The sequence below is a fragment of the Acanthisitta chloris genome, unplaced genomic scaffold (genome assembly GCF_000695815.1).
Source record: "Acanthisitta chloris isolate BGI_N310 unplaced genomic scaffold, ASM69581v1 scaffold2985, whole genome shotgun sequence".
NCBI lineage: Eukaryota > Metazoa > Chordata > Aves > Passeriformes > Acanthisittidae > Acanthisitta > Acanthisitta chloris.
Window position 1 is genome coordinate 116,176 of NW_008674149.1, and position 20,953 is coordinate 137,128.

Below are 20,953 nucleotides of genomic sequence, written 5' to 3' on the forward strand. Positions count from 1 at the left end.
TTGGGCTAAGTGGATGAAATGCAGTGACAGGGAAGCAGAGGAGGTCAGATGAGGTGAGGCAACAGCCTGCCTTACCTCCCTGAATGAATGGTCGCCCCAGGGAGGAGCCGAGTCTACTGTGAGCACCTGAACACTGAGAAAATGCTGGTTTGGAGCAACATGTTAGCCCATGTGGCATTTTTCTCTCCTTCAGCTTAGCTAATATTGCTGGCTGTTCCTGTTCAGACATGTGAGCAATGGTTGCTAGCATGTACTTGTATCCCTGTGCTATTTTGGGTTTGTATTGCACCTTGTATTACAGCAGCTACTTGGTAGCACCTACGTGAGTGTGCAGGGGCCTCAGCTGCTAGAGACCTGTAGAATCTTTAGGGTAAGGCATCTGTGAATACAAGTGGACAAAAGACACTGTAGAAAGAGTAAAAAAAAAAAAAAAAACCAAAAAGGGTTCTGTTCAGTTTTGGGTAGACAAATGGTCTTGTTCTGTGCAAGAATGATTAACAAGTTGATTGATTTCAATCAGTCTGCTCAGAGAAGGAAGACACATTCACAGATGTTGTAAGCAAAAGTGCTTCTTGATTTCAAAAGTTCAGCGATAGCTTAAACATATATAGCATAGCCCACAAATACATGCTGACAAGCTGAAAGTATTTTGTTCTCCATTTGAACATCTGGGGATTATTAGTGTCTTAATTCATTGGTTTCTATTATTAATTATGGCAGCAGGCTGAATAATTACAATACATTGCTGCAAAGACAGAGCACAGTATTTTTTTTCCAAGTGCACTAGGACATCTTGCCATCATCTCAAACATAAAAAGCCCTAGATTATTTTTAAAAAGGAAAGTGGATGTTATCTTATTCCAGGGAACTCATTTGCATAGGGACATTTAAAATTAATAAATTACTGTGTTCAGCAAGACTATTTTGTGCCTGAGAAACGGAGTGAATGTAATTTAATTCACCAAGTCCTACTTCTTTTTTTTTTCCTCTTGCTGAAGCAGTTAATATGGGAATGGTATTTTCGTGCATTTTATGTAGAAAGACTAGCTTCAAGTTTGTACTTGGAGTAGCTGCAAGATGAATTTAGGCTTGGGCTGCAGCATAGTGGTGCCAGACGTTTTCAGCTGACATTTGGTGTCTCACTTTCCACTTGCTCTCAGGGAGAGTGGGCTGGTGAGCTCCCTCTTGAGCGGCAACAAGCACTTCCTTCGGAATTCTCACTCAACACCCACCCAAACAGTGATTTTGAGGCAAGTTGCTTGCACACATTTTCTCCATTGTAAAGAGGCACTCTATATTTGTAAAAGCAAGGTTTTAAAGGAGGGGAACATACTGGGGCAAGATAATTAATAGGCCAGCCCTGGGCAGCTGTCAGTGGTGTGGTGTGGCTGTTGGCAGCTTTGTCAAGGACACGGTGCCTGGAGCTGTTGAGCAGAGACTCAGGAGAAATCTCTTTTCTCTCATCGGAGCTAGGTCTGAGCTGGGATTTATCATGGCTGTTCTTCATTACAAGTAAATAGGAAGCCTGCTTAAAGACTTCATCCTCCTGAGTTGCTCTGGGACCTCAATTCTGTTGGATGCTCTTAGAGAAGGGAAAGTACCAGCAAACCTGCTAAGGCAATTCTGCACTTTCAGAGGGAGCAGCACCATTACCCTCCGATTCCTCCTGACTTTCCAGAGGAACCTTTGAACCTTTCCTGCAGACATTCCTGAGCTGAGGAAGCTCCGTTTTACCCCAAAAGAACAGCAGTTGCTGACTCTTTGAAGACTGCAGATGAGTAAAATAAACTGTCCCTAGGCTCATCCACGGGATTCAGATCGCAACCCATAATCATTCACTGAAGTTCTTCCACAAAACTCAGGACATCCCCTACCTTTGCTCCACGGGTTGGTACTCTCTGGGCCTTTATTTTGATTTCAAAGAAGGATTGCATGCCAAATCTCTATCATGCAGAGCAGAAGAGCTTTGCTAAGTTCCCAGTGCTATGCTCTGCAGCATATCTTTGGGAGAGCTGACAGGGAGGTAAAAGGAGTGGGGGGGATATGCTTCCAAAAGGGGTTGAGAAGGTTAAAGACATACATTTGACCCAAGAATTCCTTTCCCCCTTCATAAGTCCTCTGATAATGTGATGTGTAAGGAGTCACTACTTCAATATCAGCGAGAGCTTTCGTCTGCAAATTTAACTGACCTCAGTGGTATTAAAAGATTAAATTATTATGTATGTCAGTTCTCCTTAACCACTTTTTCCAATGAGATAGGTGTCAAAATAGCTTCTGCTGCACATCATTCACTGTCTCATCCCTTATTTGATGAAATATATATGTACATATGTATTTTCTGGACTTCCCTTCGTCCGGTGATGGCTATACATAAAGTATTAACATTGTATGTGAGCCAGTATTTCCTCATATGGACATAACCTAATAGTTATAATTTCCAAAGCTCCAACATTACTTGCTTTACATCAGCAAAACTGCTAACATGAGAATTTGCTTGCTTGAAATCACCTAGAAAGTCTCACTGATTGAAACATGAAGAATGACAGAATTATCAGCCCTGCAGAACTAATTGTTAAGTGCCTGGCAGTCAATTTTTGAATATAAGAATCCTATTTTTGCCTGGATTTTTATTTTAATTTCTCCAAAGTGGATTGCAAGAACTTAGGTCTGGAAAGAATTTTCTGGGCACTCCAGGCAGTACTTCATATAATCCTCATCAAGGGCACTAATGGATTTATTAGTTTGTCAATGGCACTACTCCACATGTTCAGTTGTGTAACAGCAGCTCCACACGAGCTCAGATGGGAGCTGGGGACCAGTGAGGGTTACCCAGAGAAGAGTTTGGCTGCCTTGTTTTCATCACTTGCAGAGTCACATCCTGCAGCCAGGCAGCTTTCACTGAAATATTTACCTGAGAAGCCTAATGGTGCACATTCAGTTTCCAAAGACTGAAGGAAAGTCATACAGCTAAACCAGAAACTAAAATTAGAATAGCACAAAATATATTTGAAATAATTCTTCCACTTCTTCTTAATGGAAGACAGGAACAGCCATAGATGTTAAGGAATTTAGACAAGATAGTTTTAAACAATTTATTTAACATTTCAGAAGATTATCAGGAAGAGCCAAATCACTGAGTGGGTGGTCAGTGACAGTGGATAACTTTAGGATCCAATTTACCCCAGTGAAATAGCTCATCATCTTGGCATCTTCCTGCCATCCACAGAAAGGTTGGAGAGCAAGTGGTGGGGGGGGTAGCTGCCTGTGGCAGGAGTCAGAATGAGATGAGCTTTAAGGTCCCTTTCCACTCAAGCCATTCTATGATTCTGTGGTCCTCATGCATTCGTGTTAAAAATTTTTAAAAAAGTCCAAAACACAAAATCGGGTGTTTTCTCATCCTTCAGACCCACCACACAAACCACTGAGTCTGCAGTTTAGGAGTCTTTAGGTCCCTGCCCTACTCACCTAGGCAGCTCAGCACATGGGTTACACAGCTGGTATCACCCTGCAGACACTGGCCAGGCACAGCTCACCTGCATACACACAGATGATGACCTGATGGGTGCTTTTAGGCCTGGTTTTCCCTTACTCTGCAGCTCCTGCCCTCTTGCAGAGGGAGGTTGCAAGTTCCCCAGTGTGCAGAAAGGGCAGGATGAGCCCCCAGTGTCCTCCTTCCTGCTGGCTTCAAACCACATTCACACATTGTTCAACCCCAGGCTGCACTCCTCTCTGCTCCACACTGCACCTGAACAGGTGTAGCCCACATCATGCCTCCTCTTCCAGCAGCTCATACCTGCTCCCTCACCACTCTGTGCTCCACAGGACACACAATCCCTTGTAGAGCTGCTCCTCTGCTCCATGGCCAGGATAAGGGAGTTAATTCAGGTTAATGGTTGGACTTGATGATCTTAAAGGTCACTTCCAACTTGGAATCACAGAATAATCAAAGTGCTCAACTGTGAGATGCTTCCAGTAATAATAAGCAAGATGATAAGCTGTTTCAGGCTACACAAAGTAGTGTGTGGCCTCAATGCATTTAAAAATAATCTGTTTTGACTAGTGTGTCTTATATGATAGGCTATCATGTCATGTTCTGGCACTAACAAAAGATGGGAACAATATGAAATGTCATGTTAGGCTAAAGATGCAAAAAATGTTGCAGAAATGCGAAAGATGTTGGCTGCATAAAGTGGCATTTTCTACCAGGAAAGTGCTTCAAGAAAAAGATCTCTGCATGCAATTGACTGGAGGGTGAGGGTGTATTTCTTTCGGGCATAATAAAGAGAACCATTTTGAGAAACATGGTTGGAATTTCTTTTGTCCAGAGACAGGAAGGACTGACCCAATCAGTCCGATTTTTATCTTTAGTCTTTACAGCTAACATCTGCCTCAAATCCTATCCATCACAAAAAGGTACAAATCTGTCCTTTTGGTGCAAATAAAACTTGCCTGCACTGTTGCCAATAACAATGAAGCAAGTCACATGTTTGAATAGGAGCTACTGAATTTAACATTACTGAAACTTGAGTAACTTTGAATTTAGCCTGTCATTGCTTTATGTATACTGATTTGTTGTGCTTGGGGGAAAAAAAAGGGGGTAACTGGATTTAAGGTTTGTTTTCTGGAGGTATAAGGTTGGTGTGGTAGAGAGGCTCCTTAGTTTAGTGGTATTATAATCTGATTAGTGTAAATTGCCTCCAGAACAAGTACAGGCTGGGCAGAGAACGAATCAAGACTAGCCCTGGGAAGAAAGGCTTGTGGGTGCTGGTGGATAAGAGGCTGGACATGAGCCATCCATGTGCTCTCACAGCCCCGAAAGCCAACTGTGTCCTAGACTGCATACAAAGCAGTGTGGGCAGCAGGGCAAGGGAGGGGATTCTGACCTTCTGCTCTAGTGAAATCCCATCTGGAGTGCTGCATCCAGCTCTGGGGTCCCCAGCACAGGAATGACATGGACCTGTTAGAAAGAGACCAGGGGAGAGACACTATGTTGATCATTGGGCTGGAGCACCTCCCATATGAAGACAGGCTGAGAGAGTTGGGGTTATTCGGCCTGGAAAAGAAAAGGTTTCAGGGTGAGCTAATTGAGGCCTTCCAGTACCTGAAGAGGACTTACAAGAAGGGTGGAGAGGTACTTTTCACAAGGGTATGTAGTGACAGCACAAGGGGGAATGGTCTTAAGATGAATAAGGGCAGGCTTAGATTAGATATTAGAAGGAAGTTCTTTCCTGTGAGGGTGGTGAGGCACGGGCACAACTGGCTGCCCCATTCCTGGAAGTGTTCCAGGCCAAGTTGGATGGGGCTCTGAGCAACCTGATCTAGTGGAAGGTGTCCCTGCCTGTGGGAGGAGGGTTGGAGCTAGATGATCTTTAAGGTCCCTTCCAACCCAAACCATTCTATGGTTCTATAATAAGGGCAGAAGTCTTAATTTATTTCATTTAACTTTTTAAGATTTGTACAGTTATGATTTGATTAGTAACTGAAACATGTTTTTTAATTTATAGACTCTCTTTTTAGAAATTATTTATAGTTCTTGTTTCATAGTCATGTAAACCCTATAGTCCATTCCTGAAAGTCAGTGTCTCATCGATCTTCAGAAATCAGAACAGTCAGTTTTAACATGAAGGGACTTTAAAGCATGTCTTGGTGTTTGGGTCTCTATTTTGAATCTGAAAAGATGGGGTTTTAAATGAGAAAAATAGGCTGGTTTGAGGCAGGGAAATATTGAGAGAGTGTGTGTGTGTGTGTGTGTGTGTGTGTGTGTGTGTGTGTGTGTGTGTGTGTTCAAAATGTGCTGCAAAAGGGGAACTTCTTAGTCTGAATAAAATGATGCTTTTATTGTGGTCTGTATTTTGAACTGAAATAGCATATCAAGCTAAATATGCATTTTCTCCCCCTTTGCCTTTCTGTTAAATCCCTGACTCTTTCAGAGGAGTCATCAGTCAAAATGAGGGACTGCAGTTAATTTGTGTCTTAAGTTCCGTGGTCTCTTCCCAGCCAGATGACAAGTGTTCCCGTATGAAGTGTTTATCCTATGAAGTGTTTATACTATGAATGCTGGCAAAGCTTAGGGCCTCTCATTTTTGATTCAGTAAAGCGTTTTCCATCACAACATTATGCTTAGAGGTGTAATTACAAGTTCTGCAGGATCCTAGATTTACTGTAAAGTGTACTAGAGACCTGTTTTAAGAAAACACAGTTTCTACCCACATGATTGCTTGAAGAGGAAAGTTCATTCCTCATTTTACCAGCCCTTCAGCCTACACACAGTGAGAGCATCTGCAAGTCCAGAGAGGTCCTGGTCCCAAATTGAACCAAGTAGTTTCCTACAATTTTAGCAACACTTCTGGCTCATTTGAGAGAGGAGAGATTCTTGCACTGGGTGGTGGTGGTGCACAGAGATTGCAGAGATACCTCAGTACCTGAGTACCTGAGAAGTGCCAGGGGAGGTTTAGGTTGGATATTAGGAAGAGATTATTTTACGGAGAGAGTGATCAGAAATTGGAATGTGCTGCCCAGGGAGGTGGTGGATTCACTGTCCTTGAGGGTTTTCAAGATGAGACTGGATGTGGCACTTAGTGCCATTGTCTAGTAACCACGGTAGAGTTGGACTCTATGACCTTTGAGGTCTCTTCCAATCCGGTTGATTCTATGATTCTGTGATCGTAGAGACACACACACGTGTGCATGCACAGGGAAGTCTCCTGTTCTTCAGAAAGAAAGCAAACTTCCTCTTGAGAATGGAAGATTTGAAGGAAATGGCATTGTATTTTTCACAATAGTAAAAAGAACATATTAATAAAGGTCTCAAATCTCTTGCTGCAGTTTCCTGGACAGAAATATATTTGAATGTGGGCCATAGCAGAAGTCCAGCACACCCAGAAACCATCAACATGGTGCATAGGTGATCACTACATGGGTATGGAGTTCCACAAGTCCTGAGCACATCATATGTGATCATATGAAAGGGTGGTAGAGAGGTAGGGGATGGTATCTCCTGCCATGCCTGCAGTAAGAGGACTTGAGGGAGCTGAGACAGGGGAGATTCAGAGTAGATGTTTGGAAAAATGTTTTCCCTGTTATTAGGGTGGTCAGGCACTGGAAGAGGTTGCCTGAGGAGGTGGTGGAGACATCATCCCTGGAAGCGTTTAAGAGGCATCTGGATCTGACACTGGAGGATATGGTTTAGGGGTTACAGCAGTGGCAGGTTAATGGTTAGACTCAGTGATCTTAGAGGTCTCCTCCAACCTTGTTGATTCTATGATTCTGTGAGAGAGGTTATACCATGCCTATAACATGCCTCCTGTTCCATCTGTGCCATCCCAGAGGCAGCTGTGAGCCCCAAGCCCAGGAATCCTCACTGCCCTGTGATGCTTTATTCTGCACTGTGTGGGCATTAATAGCCTGCACAGCAGCCATGACCAGGTATCCCAATGTAACTAGGGAACCAGAATAGGCAGATGGGTTTGTGTTCAACATACGTGCATCTGAAAAGATGCAATAATGGACTGTGGTGCAGAGGTCCTGAAAATCCTAACAATGAAAGAGCAGCTAATGCTGCCTACAGGGATGTGGAGGTTGCCCCGTCATTCTCGTTTGCTGGGAGCTGCTCCTTGGCTGTTTTCACATAGGACAATATAACCAACTTTATTAGTGTGAGTGGTTAGAGACTCTTACAAGTTTCCTTGGACAGCAGCAACAGAAAAGAAATTCATTATGAAAATCTGAATCTTGGATCTGCCACACACACTGTTCCCAGAGGTGGGATAATACCTAAGCATGCTGCTGCCAGCACGGCTGGCTCGCAGGCACAACACAAATTGCAATTGTTTCCTAACACTCAGGGACTTCCTTTGGAAGATACAAATGCTTCAACTTATTTGTGTGCAAACTACATTTCCTCAGACATCCATCATGAGATTTATTTCTTCTGGTTTTAATTAATCATGGCTACATGATACTATCACAGAAAAAGGATTTTTACCATTTAAGATATCATAAGTGTTGGTTAAATGGAAGAATTTGCCAAAATTAGCCATATTAATTAAATGCTATAATCCAGATCAATTAAATTACAAAATGCACGTGAGTTTATGACAAGTAACCCTCTGTGTATCAGCCTCTGAAGCCTATGTTGAGCACGTATCTGTTTCAAAACTAAATGAAGCTTGTGTTTTCCTGGCTACATGGAGGGATTTTCCCAGTCTTGCAGTCTCAGTGACTATTGAACCACTGCAGAACTAGGCACAGAAATTCAAGCTAGTTTAAAGATAGCAGATACCGTGGGATATGGGGGAGGCCAGAGGGCTCTAGGGCACAGGCATGCAGCACTGATGATAAACTTCAACTGTGACACCTGCTCTACTTCAGCCATGAAATTATCTTTCTCTGTATGTTGTATTGAATGACCAAAGACATTGTAAAGGGGTATTACCTGCAAATGTCCAGAGTCCCTCTCCTAACCTCGCCCGGGTGTGAGGAGACTGTCCATAAAGGATAACAGAAATGATCAGGTATTCTTCATGTGCTATTCTGTCAACAGCTTTTGAATAGTCATATTATTTCTTCTGGTGTCTCATTTGCTGTAACTCGACCGGAATTAGAAAGGAACAACAGAAACCCTTGCAAAGCTTTGCATCATCCAGCCTGTTTAAAGGTGCAAACCTTTGCTCTTGCTTCCCATGAACAACACCTTTCACATCCTGCTTTTCCTTTATTTTGCGTGTTGAATTCTTCCCATCATTTCACCTTACCCTACACTGTTAGGTTAATGTTCCCTTCACCTTTGTTCACAGAGAATGCAAATAAACTGGAAGAAAGTGCAAGAGGGATCTACATCCCTTGTCCAGAGCATTACAATGGCTTCTGCATGCATGGCAAGTGTGAGCACTCCACGAACATGCTGGAACCGTCTTGCAGGTAACACTTCTACCAAGGAGAGAAGGCTACACACATGGAAATACTGACTTACAGAAACACTTAATCTAGATCAACTATGGAAAATAATGGCAACTGTGGCCCTTTGTGCTATAAAAACCATTAGACTTAAATTATTCAACAAAATCCTTATGTGGCAAAAGTGTATTGAGTATGCACAATGTTAGTTGATTGTAAAACCATCCAGTAACCTTCAGTTATATTTAGATATATTTTCAAAACCCCTTTGCAAAGCATTTATACCACCACTAGGTAGCCTCCTCAATCTGAAGGAGTGCCACCAGGGATATGATGGGGTGAAGGTGGCTCCTTTGTGCAGGAGGTGATTGTGGAGGAGGTTAGGGCAGGGAGGAGTATAGTGAAAGCATGTGCTTCTGCAGGGAATGCCTCCCTGCAGAGGTGCAGGTATTACTTTTGAAGTCCAATCAGCAGCCTGGTGGCAGGAAAAGGACAATTTACACATGAAGTACCATTGGACTGGGAGAGCAGAGATACAGACCACATTTGTGCCCCAGGGCAGATCCTCAAGCCAGCTTCCCTCTTCTTCTTCTCTCAGCTCCCACAAACAGCCAGGGCATGTTTTGGTCTTTGCAGCTGCTACATTTTAGGTGCTCCATTCAGCTGGAAAATGTCCTTTCCTCAAACTGCTGGCTGCGTGGGAATGCGGGAGAGGAACGGGCTGGAAGCTCAAGGCTTAACTCATCAGGGTTAGTGCCCCACTAGCACATCTGAGAGGATGCCAAGCCATCTGGCTTGGTCCCTTATGGTTTCTGCTGCCATTGACCTGGATTTTAATGTCTTGCTTGGGCTATTTAAGGGAAGCAGGGCAAGAGCTCAAATGGGTAAAACACTGTTTGCCCCCAGACTCACAGAGCAGAGGGGAGATATCAGGCTGCAGGATGGGAACTGGTGAGTGGCACAGCAGGCAGTATCGGGGAGGATGGTTGCAGCATCAACAGAGGGTTTTTTATAGCAACCAGACAAAATGTAAATGATGTATCCACTTGCAGGAACATCTAATCACATTTCATATGGAGCTTGGATGATTGCTTATCACGTCCTTAGGGGTAATCTGCATAAGGAGCCACAACTAGATGGCTTTTCACCCTCCCCCACCTCCCCAAAGAAAGGGAGAAATCTAAAATATGTTGTGCAAGGAACTAAATGGGCTCTCATCATAATGTGCAAGTAGTTCCACTTGATGCCAGTTACATCTTGATCCCATGGGCACCTCCTGGCGCTCTTGCAGTGTTGTTCACTCTCACAGACCTTGGTGACACTGAGGACCTGAAATCCTCCCTCTGAGAGGTCAAGCAGGCACTGGTACTCTCTGGGGAGTGTCCATCCTGCAAAAAAACACATAAGCTTATGCTTAGGCCACTAGGGTTATTTTCCAGATATAATTTTCCCAGCATTCTTTGAAAGCAACAGATATAATGGGGGAAAATGTTTTTTGTTTCAGATGTGATGCTGGCTATACTGGACAACACTGTGAAAAAAAGGACTACAGCGTTTTATATGTGGTTCCGGGTCCAGTAAGGTTTCAGTATGTCTTAATAGCAGCTGTGATTGGAACCATCCAGATTGCTATCATCTGTGTTGTAGTCCTCTGTATTACAAGGTCAGTATCTCTGGTACTTTGCAATAGAAAAAGAAAAGACTTTTGTTTTTCCTCCTATGTGCACTGATTATACAGATTTCTGCAGTGACACTACTGATAACAAATGCTGTTTAATTCACCAACAAACAGAAGATATCATCTGGTCCAGCCACTGCTGCTTCATTATTATAACTGAATTTTTACTTCCATCTTAATCAAACTTAGGTAGCAACAGTGCCTACAGCAAGTGAAGTTTCCTGTTTTGTATTCAGATGCTTGGACAAATACTGTTCATATAAATAAGGAGAATATAAATACGGCAGCTGGATCAACACCTAATAAAACTAATCATATCTCCATCTGGTTTCCTTAAGGGCCCCATTCCCTTAGTCCTAATCAGGCAAAGCATACAAACTTTTAAGCCTGTTTGCAACCCCGTTGATTAAATGATTTCATTAGGCTTGTGTGCATGTTCAAAGGCACCACACATGCTTCAGGTCTTCACTAGATGGTGGCACACCATGATGTACTTGGGTTTTTTAGTGAGGAAGAAAGGATTGTGTAAATGGAAACAAGAGCCCCAGGGTAGTTTAGAATGAGAGGGGTAAATGCAATCTTTCCCCTCCCACATGTGCTGCCCTGCTTTGCCACTGAACTGTGTTGCTGTCTCTGGGAGGGCTTGGGCTAAGCGCTGAACATCAGCTGTCTACAGAAACCATGAGGTTAAATTCATTCAGCTAGCAACACTGATAAATCACTCTTTTAAAAACCATTTACTTTGTAAAATGCAAAAAAAACCCCCAAAAAACCCCAGGTATCATACCTCTGTAGAAAATAAAATCTCTAATACATTTCAGTTCCTTTATTGCACTGCCTGGCTGGAAGACAAGTGGAGCATTTGTTCCTGGAAAAGACAAAAAAAAATTCATAAATCCTTCTCTGGCCTAAAGGCATAAAACAAAACCTTTTTTGGCCAAGCTGAGTCCATGAACTGAATGGCAACTGCTGAATGAGGCCATAGATTACAGTGGTATTCACAGAAGTAGTTCAAACCACCAAAAATAGAGTGTGTAGTAAGAGAAAGAAGGTGGTGTAATAACCGATAATGAACAAATGCAGTGTATGGTTTTGTCAAGTGACTCTAGTGTTTTCACCTTGATGCAGAGTATGTTATATTGAAGAATGAAGACCGTGAGCTCTGAGTGATCTGGTACTGTAATGCAAATTACCCATCACACTGTTTCCATACAGAGACAGAACCTTTTCCCACACACTTCATAACCAAGTGAATTTATGATCTTTTGACTCTTTTCTGTAATGCATGTAATTACTGCAGAGCATCCTCCACCCCAGCATAATGATTCGAGATACATTTGCAGAAGTGTGCTCTTAAGTGGCCTAGGAGAAATCCACATGACAAGAGAGCCTTGTGGCAGCATATGCATAAGTAATTGAGTTCTTGAAGTTATCTGCTTTGGAGAACGTGATTGTACTGGTTTGGACTCCACACCCTAAATTCTTGAAAGTGCTGAACCCACCCTGCGAGGTTCCTGGGAGAAAGAAGGGAAATTTCACTCAGAGGCTGCTGCAGCCAAATTCTTTGCCACTCATTTCAGTGCAGCTTCACCTAATTCATTTATCAAATAAGATTGATGCACTGTGTGCATTTGAGCTGCACAAAACTACCACTGTAAACTTCCAGCTCTCCTTGCTGTTGTTGCTCTTAAAATCATACATGTACTGTGGTGCAAATCTACAGGGAGTCCTCCATTGCTGGAAGGCTCTGAGCAAGTCCCAGGCACTTTTAGGGCCTTTGTTGCATGGACACTTTAATCTGAAATAAATGAGCTGTGCTGCTGACAGGGGCAGTCTGCCCTTGCCCCTTCCCCTGCCCCCTGGGCACTTGGTTTTCCAGTGCTCTGGTGCCACCATTAGCATTTCTGTAGCCACACAACAAACCTGCTCAGGGAATGGACTCAGCTGAAAACACAACCAACAGAACTAATGATTTGTTTTTAAATGACCCAGTTCCTGGATGAGGTTGGCTGCTTGGCTGCTGATCACTAGTGCCAGCAGTGGGAATAAGTATCTGGGTTGAAGGAGTAGGGAACCAGAATCCAAGAGGTGAAACAGTGAGGCACAGTCCTCCTGCCCAAGGAATTTAGCTTAGAAGGCAAAAAAAGAAGCAATGATAAAAGTGAAGGAGGATGGTAAATAATATAGGTATGGCCTAGTGTCATAATGATTCTCAGCAGTTTTCTTTACAGCTTTGCATTTTTAGTGCTTCCCTAATGTTTAGTCACAGCAGCTTATTTATGTGAAGAAATAACTTGATTAAAAATTAATGCATAACGTGTTTTACCTGCTATGAATCACATTGCGAGTAACTCAAGCTTGTGAGCAAGTTTCAGTGGAGGAAGGGCAGGCAGCCTGTGCTCCAGTACCTGGTTTACATTGCTGTAACTGCTGTGTTCATAAATGAATGCACCCCCTACACAGAGTACTACAAAGGAGTTTTGATTAAAGAGTTAAGGACCAAGGAAAACCTGTCGCTCAGTTTTAGCAGATGATTAAGTCTCAAAAGCTGGTTAAGTGCCAACACCACTCTTAGGAAACCCAGCTGCACATCAGACACAACCTACCTGTAAATGCAATAGCATTGAATTTAAGCAGTCCAAGGGTGCTTGGCCATGGGGCCTTCCCAAGCTCCCATTGATTGGCAATGCACTGCATTATACAATTAAAAAATGGGCATTTTTGGTTAAAAGATGCTTTTTCATCCTAATTGGAGTCATCTCTACATTTGAATGGATTTCTCTTGACCTTGAACTAAGGTGACTGTATAGATACTGTCAGTGTTAGTTTTCAGAAAGTGCCTGTGAGATGCTCATCCCCTTGCTTACAGCTGGAGCAGCATCCACCATTGTCTGTGAATGCATGGCTGCATCCTCTGGGATTGCTGACTATCCTGATTGCCCTGAGATGTTGTGGATTCTCCCTCACTGGAGATATTGATAGTCTCTCCTGCCATGCCTGCAGTGAGAGGACTAGAGGGAACGGTCATAAGCTGAGACAGGGGAGAGTCAGACTAGATGTTAGGAAAAATGTTTTCCCTGTTAGGGTGCTCAGGCACTGGAATAGATTGCCCAGGGAGGAGTCACCATCCTTGGAAGTAGAGGATATGGTTTAGGGGTTATAGCAGAGTGGCACATAATGGTTGGACTTGATGATCTTAAAGGTCTCCTCCAACCTTGATGATTCTATGATGCTAATCTAGAACCATCTGAATGCAATCCTGTACTCTAGGATGGCCCTGCTTGAAGAGGGAGGTTGAATCAGATTGACCCACTCTGGTCCCTTCCAACCTAACTGATTCTGTGATCCCCCCAGCCACCTGGTTCCTCCATGTTTCTCACAAAACCAGTCTCGTTGTGCCCACTGTGGCTTCCCAGTTGGTTCTCCACCGCTGCTTCCCATGGTTGAGGACTGGGACAAAGTCAGGCTGAGCCTGCTGTGTAAATCCTGCTCCTCTGGGCTCAGGAGGAGCCCTGGTGGCTCAGCCTTACCACGTGGCTGCGGCAGCAGGAGTTAGCAGTGCTGCCTGTCAGGGTGTCGGTGGTGTCTCCTGCGGAGCACCGTGAGGTCCCGCTGTGCGTCTCCGGCTGAGTGGGCAGGAGAGGCCGCCCGGGGACAGTGGGGCTGGGAGGCTGTCAGCGTGCACATGACACGCGGCTCAGTGAATCAGCCCTGTGTTTGCTAACAACGGCTCTCCCTGCCTCACTCCGAAAGTTTGATCACCTTCTTAAGGAACCTGCAGTGAATAACGAGTTTGTCGTGAAATCACAAGCCAGCTCAAGTCTGCCTTAGTTCTGTAATGAAAGCTCTGCCGTGACCCCCGAGAGCGCCGGACACAGCTGATTTTTCCTAGAGTAATAATGATAGCAGCCTACTTCACTGCTTCCCAGAAAGGAGCGAGGCAAAATATAGCGCACAGCCGTACAGCTTCTCATGAGGGGGTGGTCCTGGTGGCTTAAAAGTGAGGCAAGTCAGGACAGTCTGACCCATATTTTTCTAGACACTTATATAATTGTATTCCAGCAATTTTAAAGTGCTTCATAAGTTCTTATGCTCTTGTCTAGCCTTTCAGTTGGCGTCACAAAACTATAGCGTCACTCGCATTCAACAGGGGGGAAATAAATGGCCTTTTGAATTTTAAGGAGTCAGTAAAAATGCATGTCACTCTTAGTTATTTGACACAGAGCTGAGGGCAAGTGGTTTGAGCTCCCACTGCACAGAGAGGGTGGGCTCTCCACCATGCATGACCCATAGAGTTTGGTCAGGTGCTGCTGGAAGCCCTCCTGTAACAGAAAAACAAGTCAGCCCAATACAAAGGGATTGTTTTTCTGTCTCAGTATGGTCTGGAGTATTGTGGGGCCTCTTGCCATGCCACCCCAAGAGGATATTTCAGTCTCTCTTGTGTAGCTGCCCAGAGTTTCTTCCATAACCTTCTTTAGCTTTCAGCTGGTTAGAACTCCACCTGGGATGAAACTTGTCTGTGCTTTCTGCCTGAGGGTGCCTTTGCATGGAAAGAAACCAGAAACATGCCATTAGTTTTCCATTAGGCAGAAACACTGCATAGTATCCCCACAGCTGGCGCTGCTGCAGGTGAAAGGTTGAAATGTGCCTTTGCTGAGGCAGAAACAGGGTTGCTTCTGCAGCTGTCCAAAGGAATAGCAGCTTTTGGGCTTTCCAGCACAATTGCTTTCCACACTGAGCCAAGCAGTCATGTGAGGAGTGTGGCATGGTACAGGCACCTGTAGGTAACGTTCATGAGCTGAGCATTTCCATGGAGACTAACAGGACACTTAGTTCCTCAGAAAGGCAGCCCCCACAGTCACTTTGTGAACAAACTTCACAGGCTTGGACACAGAGCAGGTGAGTGTGAGACCATCTTAGATCTTCCACCTGTGCCTCACCGAAAAGAAACCTGTTGTTTAAAGTGGTGCAGTTGGGACTGTCGCGATGCAGCAAAGTGGCCACTGCTTAGGAATCGTAACATTTCCGTTGACATAATTTTGCTCACAGTCTGTTTTTTGAGGATTGTGGTGGCTTCTTTTTGTGGTGCCGTTGCCATTGGCCTGCCCATTCTGTCCCATTGAGCAGGACACATGCTGAGGGCTGGAGGATGCCTCCTTTGTCCTCACATCCCTGCTGCCTGTGACACCCCTCAAGCACATGTGTTGTTAAGAGCTGTGTATTCTCACAACTTTCTTTTCCAGGAAATGTCCCAGGAGCAACAGAATCCACAGACAGAAGCAAAACACAGGGCACTACAGTTCAGACAACACAACAAGAGCATCGACAAGGTTAATTTAAAGAGCGCATGTTTCCACAATGGCAAAACTAACTGCAGAGAGCTTGGACTACAAAATACAGTATTATAGACAAAAGATTAAGACAAGATCTACACATGTTGCCTTGCATTTGTGGTAATCTACACCAATGAGAACATGTACTACAGCTATATTTGATTATGTATGGATATATTTGAAATAGTATACATTGTCTTGATGTTTTTCTGTAATGTAAATAAACTATTTATATCTCACAATATAGTTTTTTCTTTTTCATGTATTTGTTATATATAATAAATACTCAGTGATGAGAAAAAAAATTGCCTTTCTTAAATTTGCTGTATCTCATAGCTGTGTATACTCTTGGGATATTGTATATGGACACTAACAAATCTCTTTTTTTTTCTTTTTCCAGTTCTAGTGGCAATTTTGAGTCTACTGAACTCAGTAGTAGGGTTTTGAGTTGGTCCAAGATCAGCGACAATTATGGATGTGGGAAAGGTGAAGAATAATTTAACCTACATTGAGGAGGGATAAAATATTTCAAATCCGGAGTCAACTACATTTCATCAGCCTTCTTCTCCCATACCATCTCTCTTTACTCTCCCAGAGCTTAGGAAGTCTTTGCCTCCTAAATTAAATCCTAACCGAAGGGGAAATGGAAATTCTCAGTAAACGCGATGAGAGCATCAGGGGTAATGTTTCCATTTGGGAGGGAATTAGGTGTCTGCCAAGGTGAACCCTACAAGAACACTTTGCAGAATCTCCAACTCTGGTCACTGGAGTGAGTCAAAATTGCTTCTCACTCTTGATTGAAAATTATTAGGTTAAAAAAGTTAATAACATAATAACAGCCGAAATGCCAGCCCTATTTGTACCTCGTGAACATGCTGATATAATTTATTTTTTCAAAGAGAAGGTGAAAACCACTCAGAAAATACCTTTATGGGTGACCCTACTCCATTAAATGTAATGTACTCAAATGTTGGCTATATCTCAGGAAAATAAGGGCATGTGTTTTGTCACATCCACATGATGGACAAGATGCAAAGTTATTTCCATGATAGCTGAAACTCTCCAAAACACATTCTTTCCAGGTAATTCTGCTCTAGTTTGTGCTATGAATTTTGAGGACAGCAGAATGGGACTGAAGGGCAGAGTGGGATAACGTCACTCCTGCTGGATAACATCCACTCCACTAATTGACTACCAGAGCACTAGTCACACTAAATAACACAACTGAATTAAAGAGCCCTTGTAACAGCAGTCAATGTGCTGCTCCTCTCCAAAGACACTTTGCCAAGGCAGAATGTACCCAAGACAAGAGTTAGGAGTATTTGTCACTGTCATCACCATGCAAGAAATTGCATTTGGGTCAGAATCAGATCTGGGGTTACCTGGGATGATGTCTCATAAGTGTGTTTCCATTTCCTGCTTCAGCATCAGTCTGGTCACTCACAATAGTCACCACCAACCCTGTCGGTGACAGTCCACCCAGTCTGACCTTCAGACACGGGTGCAGTGATACCTCTACTCTAACATGGCTTTTGGTCTCCTCCCCTACCCTCCCCCAGCCTGCTTTAAAGTGAATCCATTGCATGATGTTCACACGATCTCAGTTTTTGTCTTGTTCTGGGTTTCTTGGCTTTTTGAAGGTAATAAAAGGTGATTGGCAAGAGATGCTTCCAGGCACCTGGTCTGTGCTGATTGATGGGAGTGGGAGTGCAGTGCTTGCACAGGCAGTGGGGCAGAGGACAGCATGGGGCAGCTCTCTCTGGGTTGCTGGCCCCACAGGGTCCATCTGCTCCCCAGAGCCATGGGCTGGGCCAAGGCAAAGGGAGAGGGGAGCTGTACAGCCACCCCCTATGCCTCAGCCCTTGCCCCAGCTCTCCAATCACTGAGCTTTGTTTCAGGTTGGAAGAGCGATGTGTGGGGCAGGAATAGGCAGCAAACAGGCATGATCCTGGTCTGCTGGACCACAGGGATATTTCCATGCTCAAACCCACTGTAAAATCCTCCTGTCTGTCCCAGTCCTTGCTGATTTTGCATCCCATGCTCAGGCTCAGCAGGGGTGGTCTGACATGGAGGACAGCCCAGGCACAGCAGCGCTGCACTGTACAGGTTTGGTGGCACAAGATCCCTTCTAGGGAGACTTTACAGAGTCTGGTAACTCATACCAAAGTGGCCTTATAATGCACCTCTTCCATTGGCTACACCTGACACAGCAATGGCAGTGAGTGCCTCTGAGAAGCACTTCAGCATCAGGTTGAGGATTAGGTTGGAGGAGACAAACGCAGATCCACCCCGCAGACACCCTCCCATGCTTTGTGCTTTCTGAGCGAAGTGTTGGAGTCTAACAAGCGTCAAAACTGCAGATTTTGAGCCAATTCCAAATGTCAGTTCCCCCACTGGGACTATCAGGTCTGGATTGTTTATTTCAGTCTCTTACATTAGATACAATGTTCACACATGCACACTATGTAGCTATAGCAATAAACCTAATTAAAAAAGGCAAGGTTTGGCCCGGCCTAAAATAGCACAGCAGCACTTAGGAGTGAAAATAGGAGTCCAGTGCACTGTCTCTAACTCCCAACATTATGTGCCTTGCTTTTACCAAGCAGCAGCACATAAATTCCCAAATAGCCTGTGTTTGCCAGATGTCATTAGCTGCATCCCCAGCTGCAGTACCTGTCACAAAGCCTCACACCTCCACAACAAGGCCAGTGTTTAAGTACCTGCTGCAAACAGGAGGGCAGAGAGGGGCAAAGGATTTTGGTTTTAATGCACAGAGGGCAAGTCCCACCTCTTTGGGCCTTTCAAACGTAACCTTCAATATGCTGGCATGGGCACACAGTGTGAAAATAGCAGTGTCTTGGGGTTGTATGTACAGGAACAGAGATTTCTACCAAAGATGTTTGCAGAACTTGTATCAAATGCAGCAGCGAAATTAGAGATGTGGATTTGGGTTTGCTTTTTCCTTTTCTGAAGGATCTGGAAAGTGCATCTGTTTGCTAGATCCATATGCTGGCCAGAAGCCAAGATGTGGCAATCTCTGTGCAGTTTAATTTAACAAAATGTGGGGAGGTAGGTAGGGATGTAAGGACCTGGCTGGATGAAACCACGGCCATGGGGATAGTGCCACACGCCAAGGCAGAGCACAGCTCCTCCATCTGTAATCACATGGAGGGTTGCAATGTGTTGCTGTTTGTCCACTTCTCCGTGCACACTTACACCAGCAAGAGCAAGGTCCCTTTTGATACCCATGGAGATGGGCTCAGTCCTTATCTGGGGGCAGTAATTCATCTGTTTTGGCTGTTTCATAGCCTTTTTTGTCATGGCACTGAGACAACTGTAAATAACCTCAAAGCATACACTTACTTTACAAACCACACCAGATGTACAAAACCACTGACACGATCAGTAATACCACAATTGGTGCAATTTCTTAGAAGCAACACACACCACCAGCATCCCAACAGCCTGTAGTCACTAGCTGACCTGTCTGTTGTTTTACTGCAGGACAAAGCACTTGGTAAAAATAGGACTGTTGGCACACCGCTTACCTAAGGCTGTTCCTCTCAGCCTGTAACATCTCTGGAGCAAGAAGCCGTGTGCTTATTTTGCAGTTGTTGCATTTAACACAGCAGCATCCTGACCTCAGTCCTCAAAATAAAGCCAGGCATGCTATTGGCATGCACTGAGTGCTGGGGAGCAGAGCTCACCCACCCACCTCAGCCTGGGATGGTCAGAGGATGTTCAACCCCTTTGTGCCTTTGGATACTGTGCTGGATCCCAGGCCATACAGAAATCACCTGTAGCCACCACACAGACTGAGTGCAGTGGGGGGGAGGGGGGTGACACATGACTCTCATCTTCTCCCACCCCAAATGCTGCATTACAGGACAAACACAGCTCAATGCCTCACCATCATGATGCTTCTCCTTAAAATAAAGTCTCATCAGATGTTCATTATCATTCCCTTTCATCCAAAGATAATAAGACATGATTTACAGAACATTATCATTACAAAAATATTCCAATTAATGAAGGGAGGCTGGACATCCTATTCTAGCTGCTTGCCTGCCCCTGCATGCTGAGGAGCTGGGATCACCTCGACTGAAAAGACACTGGGGCTGGTCCTCCTTGCTGCCATGGCCATCAGGGTGTCACCTCCACAGTCAGCTCTGGGTCAGCCCAGCTTTGCAGAAGTCCTCTGGGTGCCAGCTGTGAGGGGTCCATGCTGACAGCAGGGATGCTCACATCTGTCCCAGACACAGGTTAACTGAGGGGGTGAGTGGACACGGGCAGAAGGTGGGCACCGTGTATCGCTGCCTCCTCTTTTCCAGAAGCAGCTCTCAAAAAGCCTCATCTTCAAAGAGCTCTGTAAAGCTTCTTTGAAAACAAAATGATTAAAGACTATCTTCCCTCTCATCCAACATCAGACACATCTCACGCAGCATCCTTGCTTTCACCCCTGATTATGCATGCAGCTTTTCCGCGGCTCCCGGTTTGGCGGCGGGATGGAAGTTACAACCCCGAATTAAAAGCGAAGTTCATTACCACACATCAAAGCCGGTGCTGTGCCTCGGCCAGGCCGGCCTGTTCTTTAATGCATGGGCATGCGGACGGGCTGGCAGTCTCAGGGGCTGGCTATAAGGTGTTTACAGCCCTGCAGGTTTGTGAGACAAGCTGTGGGCCATGTCTAGTGCTGATGGTGAGGCTTTTCCCACCAGAATAATCAGTCACCTCAACTGGACTTAAAGGGAGTTGGAGACAGGCTAGGCCATTACACTTTAATTCTTCAGATCATTTTTTAATTATTACTACAAATAATATAAAGAATATTACTAGTTTAGCTATATTTCTGGTCTGGAAGGGCCACAACCTAGCTGACAGCACCTCTTACACTGTGCTCTGTTTGGCATGGGAGAAAAATAAAAAAACCCTCATTTTTTTTGCCTCACATACACTTGGCAGCTAGGGCACTTGCACCCTGACAGTGCAGGAGGGGCATGGGGGCATGGGGGCAGAAGAGACAGGAGACAGTGGCTCCCAACCTGCC

General features: G+C 44.5%; 1 protein-coding gene across 1 annotated transcript in view; it reads left to right on the top strand.

The window, feature by feature from the left end:
• Positions 1–16,934, top strand: part of TMEFF2 (transmembrane protein with EGF-like and two follistatin-like domains 2) — a gene marked incomplete at its 5' end in the record, with an annotated part of 132,053 nt that extends 115,119 nt beyond the window's left edge. The window contains 4 exons of the mRNA XM_009075215.1: positions 8,796–8,919; positions 10,400–10,558; positions 15,817–15,903; positions 16,307–16,934. Coding sequence (XP_009073463.1) covers positions 8,796–8,919; positions 10,400–10,558; positions 15,817–15,903; positions 16,307–16,403 — 467 coding nt within the window. The remainder of the gene's footprint in view (positions 1–8,795; positions 8,920–10,399; positions 10,559–15,816; positions 15,904–16,306) is intronic.
• Positions 16,935–20,953: the final 4,019 nt, after the last annotated feature.